Genomic DNA, 8,098 nt, shown 5'->3' on the forward strand with positions numbered 1-8,098 from the left:
CTAAGAAGCACACTCTTCACGAGTATCATTTTATGTTCCACAGTCCAGTCCAATCTTTGAAGAGTTGGCCTCTGGAAGATTATGGCCATTTTTAGCTACCCTAACTGTGACCACTGAACAGAGCTGGTTCTTGCCCAGACTGAAGAAGGCAAAGCTTGTTAAAATGACCTTTACCTAATAGCCAAAGTTTAGGAGACAGGGATTGCTTTATCGTTCTTGTTTTTCATCTTTTAACTTTTCAGTGATTTAAGACTATGCTGGCTTATTTTCATGAATAGATCAGGGGGCCATGGATTATTTCTTCAAGAGGGTACATTGAATGTTTGCTCTTCCAGGCGGGGGAAGGGAAGGACCCAGCTCTCTCTCCTGCCTCGGGCCCTGCAGCGCCCGAGCACCGCAGCTCCCCAGACGGAGAACGGCCCTGCCCCGCGTCCAGCAGTTGCCACCTCAGCGGCCACCGAGGCACCCAAGATGTCCAATGCTGATTTTGCCAAGTTGCTTCTGAGAAAGTGAACGGGACTCAGCGAGAGGAGGGAAATGCCTTACTTCGTGCTGGCCCGGAGCCCACCAGTCAACCAGCTGCGTGCCAGGGGGCCGCTGATCACCGTGCGGAGGCGCTGGTGCAGCACCCGGCTCACTGGCCCCGGTTTAGACAGAAAAGGGAAGGGTGTTCAAGTAAAGAGTCTTTAACGCTCCCTCATATTGAGGGCAACGGGAGAACGGTCACTACAGTTTGGGCACAGGGTATAGTTTCCTAAGCTATTTTTGTCTCTTGAAGAGTGTGAGAATCAGAAGTGAAACCTGAACACAGTTTTGAGACCACTTGTCCAAGTGTTTCTGGTCAACTCCTGGCCCCTTTTATAAGACACTTGTCTTTCACCCTGCATAGCACATGTGCCCGTCACTCTTTTAACGTTTAAAAGACAATAACGGCAGATGCTAGTAATTCACCAGAATGGCCTATTTTAGTAAAGGGGTGTGGGAACAGGGGAGGTCACATAAAAAACAGTTGATGGATTTTTGTTTAAGGGGGCTGTGCATTTTTATATTATGAATTTGTAAATGACCTGTCAACGCATTGTTTATGTTTCCTAAAAGCAAAATGCTGGCGACGGTTTTATATAAGAATTCTGTATGCTACCTGCTGTGGACCATTTTCTTTGCCTAGTGACTAGTGACCTGTGTTCTTTGTCTAAATACTGAGTTTCAGCCCTTTGGTTTTGTTTAAATAAATACCATGTCAAGTGCAAAGTTAAATTCTCCCCATTTAGCTTTGTTTATTAAACTGAAGTTCTCTTACAGACTTCTTGCCAGATGGTAGAAGATGTTCATTCACATGTAGATGTATTTTGAAACGAGTGTACCTTGCTTTACCTAATAGATGTGTAAGTAGAATTTTTTGTAAGTCAAATCCTGTTGTCACTCTTAAGTTTTTTCAGCTGTGGTTTGTCTTCAGTTTTAAACTTCAGTTTAGAGCGATGTGACCCTTTAGCTTTTAAGCTTGTTTACCGTTTATCTTTTATCAACTATTTATCACTTTGAGAGCAGCATTGGCAGTTGAGTAGGGTAAGCTTACTTTATAAAGGCACTTGGGGAAAAAAAAATCAGGGAATCCTTTTATGTGCCATGGAAATCAACTCCTGATTTCTCTGTTTTGTAAGGTTTTATGCATCAATCAGGCTTTTACTGTAACTTAAAATTTTTAATAGAAAATTCTAAGCAGATACAAAAGTAGACAGAATAGTATAATAAACTCCTGTGAGCCTGTCATTGAGCCTCAGTGTTTCTCAGCTCGTACCCCATCTTCATCTCTACCTCCACTACTTCCCCTCTTTCTATCATAGAGGCAAATCCCAGACATCATAGCACTTATCCATAAATATCTTAGCATGTATCTCTAAAAGGACCCAGTTTTATCCTAACACTACAGACATTAGCAATAATACTGTAATGTCCTTAATGTCCTCAACTCTCCGGGCAAATGGCAGATTTTCTCATCTCAAATGTCAGTTTTCCCTCCCCATAAAGTATGATTGGCTGCTAAGCCTCTTAAGTCTTTTGACCTGTAGGGTTCTCTGTCTGTCTTTCTCTATTTTTTCCCCCTTGCAGTGTATTTGTTGGACATTACTCCTGCATTAAATTCAAACAGTGGCCCTTGGTACAGGTCAGTGGAGCCTGTGCAGTAGTAACATTGGTTCCTCCTGTGTGCTCTCTGGGGTAGTCCCCTTACCTCCCTACTGAAGTCTGGCCATACGGTCAGCCCTGGTGCCAAGGGACTCGACACTTGAAGAGTGTGTGTTTACATTGTAGTACAGGTGGATGTGGCTTTACTTTTTGCTGCTACACATTTATCCGCTTTGTTCTCTCACTGTTGGCCAATACTCTAACCTCATTTCATACTCTCAGATGTCAACACAGGCTCGTTACAGGGGTGAACTACCTCCACGTTGAGCAGGACCCAATTGAGTCTCGAGATGTTGACTGTTCTAGAAATGGATTTTCAGGAGCGTACAAGTGGGTATATGTGTTTCCCCAGAAAATCAAGACTGATGGTAAACAAACACGAGAAACCATTTCAGTTACTAATGAAAAATCAGTAATTCAACCCTAGCAACACAGATAAGCCCCTCATCCAGTGAGTGAGTTTTGTCACATTTTACCTATTTAAATTACCGTCCTGGGTCCGTCCCCTCCCAGAAAAAAAGAACAGGGCTCAAGTTCTGAAATAATCTCCCCTTCATGACAAATGGGAACATCGATCGAATAAGACAGCAAACTCTCAGGCATTTACATAATAAAATACTTTATTAGAATCAGTAATTTGTTAAAATAATATCCTTCACATGTAGCTAAAGTGCAATATTTCTCTCGCTCTACAGTACAAAGCAAGCCCTCTGTGTCAGGCTTTCTTGGTGTGCTCATGAAACCAAGACCACAGAAGAGTTAAGGTTTAAGAAATACCTTGTGGCAGCGTAGAAGTACAAAAACATTTTTTATAAAGGTTTCAGTAACTATCACCTGGGGTCATTTCACACATCTTTTCATTTATTTTCCGTAAACTTTCAGAATACTCTAAATGTGCCAATTATACATCTGAATAATTGTATAAACGTAGGCTACGTCAGAGCAGTAAACTTACTGTCAGGAACTGGACCCTCAAACCACAGAGACAACACTGTGTGTGTATATTCACCATCATTCCAACACTAGCAAAGTGAAATAACAGTGTTAAACATCACGGGTCCTGTTACTTGAAAAGGAACCCAATGATTTCTGGCCATTTGGACTCAAAATAGCAGCAGCTGTATTGGCACCTGTGCCATATGTGATTGAAAGAGAAGATTCTCCCTACTTCCATAAAATGACAACTTGGCTGCATTCCATATAACATTTTAGCATTTTACAAGTTGCTAGAAAAATAAGGCCACTTGGGGACAAGCTCTTCTGCCTCCCCTAGGACACTGGACAATGTCTGTGGGAGCTGCAGGGGACTGGACAATGTCTGTGGGAGCTGCAGGGGGTGGGCCACTGAGTGGACACAGCTGTAGGACAGAAGGATAAGGACTGGCTATGGCCAAAGATTTTTACCTGGTTCAGCAGAAACCAGCCCTCATTCATTATCAAAAATGCTTATTCAGTGTTGACGTGGCCTCTCTGTTCTCAGATGTGTTCTTTAACATCTACCTGTAAAAAACTCAGTAGGGGGCAAGGACAGACCTGCCCACCTGCACAAATACCTGGTTTGAGTTCAGTTGTTGAGTGACAAACACAGATAACTTTTAGACGAAAAGGAAACACCTGGTCCAAGTTGCTGCAAGTGAAAGAAACATGGCTTTACAAAGAAACTGCAGCTGGCCACTCCCCTGCTCTAAATTAGAAAAATACTCTTGATATGGAAAAATAACTGCCTCTGGCATTAAAGTCTGCAAAGTAACTATGGCTCAAAGACTTCTGGAAAGAAGCAAGGGATCCAACTAGAAATGTTGCTAACATTAATTTTATTCTCCTATCTCAAAAGTTTGCTCTGCCAGCAAAAATTAGTCACAGCACGCATTTCTTTGCAGGGGAGCAAAAACTTTTAAGAAAGCAAGCTTTCAGTCATTTCTCCAAAGCTGCACTGGGTTCTCCCCAGAAGTGCTCATTTCCCAGTTAAAAGCCTGAGAGAAAGACTTGGTGGCATGATCCCTATGGCTCTCCTGGGCCTCCTCCCACAGCCCCTGGCTTCCCTCCTCAACCTTAGTGCAAATTCTGCTCCAGAACCTTGTGTTCTGGTCACATAAGGGGCATTTAACCGCCCGCAAGGCCTGCGGGGGCCACCACGCTAACAGTGGCCAACAGCACAGACCCAGCAAACACAACAATATCTACTAGCTTGTTCCAGAGAGGAAAATAAATAAGTGGGTAAAATCATAAATTATCTTAGAGACAGCCTTAATAATTTAGTTTCTTTAACTCAAACCAAAAATAATTGGCAGTAAAGAATGTTTGAGGTCTCCTTTTGCGTGGGGAGCCTTAGGTTGCTAGAAATGCGAAGTTTCTTTGATTATTCTCAGGCCACCTTTGCGACCAAGGGAGAAGTGACAGAGTACACTAGGGCTTCATGGGGAGCGTCTCCTTGAACCCAGAATGGTTGGGTTTGGCTTCTGGCAGCGCCACCGGGTACTCGGTTGTAGCAAAAAGCAGCGTGTCTAGAGTGGTCTCAGTACACTTGGCAATGAAGCGGATGAAAGGCCTCACGTCGCCCTCGTTGGCAACTTCTAGCACGTGGTAATACTCGGACCGCTGCTCCTTGCGGATGGTGATGGGCGGGTAACCCGCCTGCATCAGGATGAGGTTCATCAGGAGGCGTGAAGTCCTTCCGTTGCCGTCGATGAAAGGGTGGATGTACACTAGTTTATAGTGCACTAAGGCTGCAAACTCAACTGGGTGTAGACTCATGGCCTCCTCCGAGTTGAGCCACTGTACAAACTCCTGCATCTGCTTTTCCACATCTTGAGGGTGGGGAGGGATGTGGTGTCCCACAAGGACCTGGGTTGTCCGAAATCGGCCGGCTTCCACCGGGTCGACATACCCCAGCACCCGCCTATGGATCTCCAGCACGTCGCTGATGGTGACGGAGCCTATGCGGGACACCAGGGTGGCGTTGACATACTTCATGGCTGCGTGCATGCCGATGACCTCGTTCTGCTCCTCCAGGCTCTTCCCCGGCACGGCGTAGCGGGTCTCCAGGATGTGCCTGATCTCCGACAGCGTGAGGGTGTTGCCCTCGATGGCCACCGTGTGGTAGATGTGATGGTAGTATGTTTCCTCCATGACCCTGCGCAGGGCTGAGTTGCCCTTGGGGATGGACATGACCTTCTTCACTTTGCTGTCGATGATGCTGAAATACCTCTGGTCAATCTCCTCCACCAGGGGCAGTGTCCGGTCTCGGTTGACCAGTGCTTTCTCGTTGTAGGGCGAGATGGTCAGCGCCCTGGTGTACAAGTAATCTGCCTGGATGATGTCCTTGTCTTCTTCCGAGAAGATGCCGAATTCGTTGAGCGCATCCACGAAGTCTGGATCCATCCTAAGGGCGTGCAGGAAGAGCTTGTGGGCTTTGCCCCGCTTGCCCTGGCGCTTCATTTCCAGGGCTTGGTTCAGAGCTGCTCGGGATTCCAGCTTACTGGCTGGAAGAGAGTCACAGAAGCACTGTCATGGAGGGCAGGGTGACAAAGGACGTTTGGGATAGCTGTCACCTGCGCTGGCCTCCCAGGGGAAACCATGCTAACCAGCCCAGGTCCCTGGCCTCAGGGAGCTCATTCCAGCCATGCTGTGAGTGCCTCCACCGTGCCTGGTGCCACCCTGTAGTTGTCAGGTGCTGTCCGGTTGATTCTGACTCATAGTGACCCCATGTGATAGAGCAGAACTGCCCCATAGGGTTTTCTTGGCTGTAATCTTTACAGGAGCAGATTGCCAGGTCTTTCTCCCACAGAGCAGCTGGTGGGTTCAAACTGCCAACCTTTCAGTGAGCAGCCGAGCGCTTAACTGTTGTGTAGCCAGGGTTCCCTGCTACCACTCCACACATTACAGCATTTGTTCTCATGGCCCAAGAGGCGGTATGTGGCCACTGTCCCTTTGTCCCCAGAACAATTCTCTACCCTGGAGGGCATCACCTAGGCTCCCTTGCTCCCTGGCTTCTGGCTGGGAACGGCTGGTGGGAGGAACAGGCAGGAGATCACAGCAGGGAAGGGAGAACGGTCCAGACATTTATTCCTCCCGTGCCCTCCCTGCTGGCCGTATCCCTCTACAGCCATGGCTCCTGTCAGGTGGCCCTCTCCTATGACCTATGACTTCTCCAGCTCTTGCCAGGTTCTGGGGATGCTGGTCTCTCCCCCTGCCCTTTCTAGCCTAGGGGTAGTAACAGCTCCCCACTGTGGCTAGTCCCTGGGTGCTGCACCATCCCTCAACTTTAATGCTTTTAATTAACTACTAATTTAATAAGTAAAACTATTTTATTTATTAATATGATTCCTTTAGTTCATTCTGGTCCTTTAATTCCTTTAACCCAGTGGTTCTCCACTGGGGGTGACGGTGCCTCCCAGACACTGGCAAATGTCTGGAGACATTTTTCATTGTCACAACTAGGGAGGGGGGTGCTACTGGCATATAGTGGGTAGAGGCTAGAGATGCTCTAAACATCCTACAATGCAAAGGACAGCCCCTCCACAACAGAATGATCCAGCCCAAAATGTCAATAGTGCTGAGGCTGAAAAGCCCTGCTTTAGATCTAACCCCTGCCTGCCTCCCCAGACCCATCTTGGCCCACTCCTCCATGGAGTGTTAGCCACATATTCAACTTCTTTTAGTTCCTCAAATGCCCCAGGCTCTCTCTTACCCTCTGGTCTCCCAGGTGCTGTTCCTCCTGCTGGGAACACTCTCACCTTATCCCCTTCCCCTTGGATCACGCCTGCTGACAACCAGGTCTCAGCTCAGACATTCCCTCCTCTAGGAAGGCTTCCAGGTGGGTTTCCACAGCCCTTCTGCTTCCCCAGGTGACACGGCATCAGTCACCTGTATGCTAGTCTTGGCTGGCACTCAGGGCTGACGCGCTCACTGTAATACCCCCATGCCCTGCATACAGTAGGCACTCTTTAAGTATCCGTTGTATTAACAAGTGTTGAGGAGAGATGTGCCTTACCTGGAGAGGCCTTGGTCTTGACTACCAGCAGCCCTGTGTCCCTGGACTTGACACTGAGGCCTGTGGACGGGCTCGTACACTTGGTGACGGCATGCTGCGCCCTGTCCAGTCTGCTGCGGAGCAGGTAGAAGCCTTTGAGCACAGCCAAACACTGCTCCTCCATGGTCCCCAGCGGCAGCAGCAGGGCCAGCAGGGACCCCAGCACCATGCTCAGCAGCGTCACCCACAGAAAGCGGCCCCAGACCGAGACCCATTTTGGTTCGGTCACTGCCATCACGGAAGCCATTGGCACGAGCATCATCTGGACTCAAGGGTGGGCCCCGCGCACATGTACACCATCAGCTGAGACAGAGCAGGATCTGGAAGGCAAACCAAGAGTTGTTGGAAATGAGGCAGGAAGAGGGACATGTACAGGACATATTCAGACTTCAGCTGGAGAGACACGCTTGGAAACATCCGTGTTTCTTTTTTTTTATTATTTATTTTGTTGTTGAGAATAAACACAACAAAACATACACCAATACAACAGTTTCTACATGTGCATTTCAGTGACACTGATTACACTCTTCGAGTTGTGCAACCATTTTCACCTTCTTTTTCTGAGTTGTTCCTCCCCCGTTAACATAAACTCACTGCCCCCTAAGGTTCCTATTTAATCTTTTGAGTTGCTGTTGTCATTTTGATCCCATATAGATATTTCTTAAAAGAGCATCATGCTCAAGGCAAACATCTTTTACTAGATAAGCTAAACTACTGTTTGCTTTTAAGAAGACTTTAGGGGATATTTTTGGTTTAAGGTTTAAACATTATCTCAGGCAGTAGTTTTACAGGTTCATCCAGCCTCTATGAATCCCAAAAGTCCAGAGTTCATGAGAATTTGATATTCTGTTCTGCATTTTCTTCCTTTTGATCAGGATTCTT

At 47.0% G+C, this 8,098-nt stretch overlaps 2 protein-coding genes across 3 annotated transcripts in view; one reads left to right on the forward strand and one right to left on the reverse strand.

Moving 5' to 3' along the window:
- Positions 1 to 5,531, forward strand: part of SART3 (spliceosome associated factor 3, U4/U6 recycling protein) — a 26,894-nt gene extending 21,363 nt beyond the window's left edge. The window contains exon 16 of one of the 2 annotated variants that reach the window (XM_023733738.1): positions 336 to 1,257. In XM_023733738.1, the coding sequence (XP_023589506.1) occupies positions 336 to 513 (178 nt within the window). In that variant the 3' untranslated portion in view covers positions 514 to 1,257. Of the gene's footprint in view, positions 1 to 335; positions 1,258 to 5,455 lie in introns of those variants that run through there. The other variant, XM_023733739.1, reaches the window with a different exon arrangement.
- On the reverse strand, positions 4,549 to 7,621 carry FICD (FIC domain protein adenylyltransferase). Its single transcript, XM_004378999.2, has 2 exons — positions 7,178 to 7,621; positions 4,549 to 5,666 (listed from the first exon to the last, which is right to left on the reverse strand). Exons 1-2 carry the CDS (start codon positions 7,476 to 7,478, stop codon positions 4,591 to 4,593), a joined length of 1,377 nt encoding a protein of 458 aa, XP_004379056.1. The 5' UTR covers positions 7,479 to 7,621; the 3' UTR covers positions 4,549 to 4,590.
- Positions 7,622 to 8,098: the final 477 nt, after the last annotated feature.

This window comes from Trichechus manatus, unplaced genomic scaffold (assembly GCF_000243295.1).
Source record: "Trichechus manatus latirostris isolate Lorelei unplaced genomic scaffold, TriManLat1.0 scaffold00061, whole genome shotgun sequence".
Taxonomy (NCBI): domain Eukaryota; kingdom Metazoa; phylum Chordata; class Mammalia; order Sirenia; family Trichechidae; genus Trichechus; species Trichechus manatus.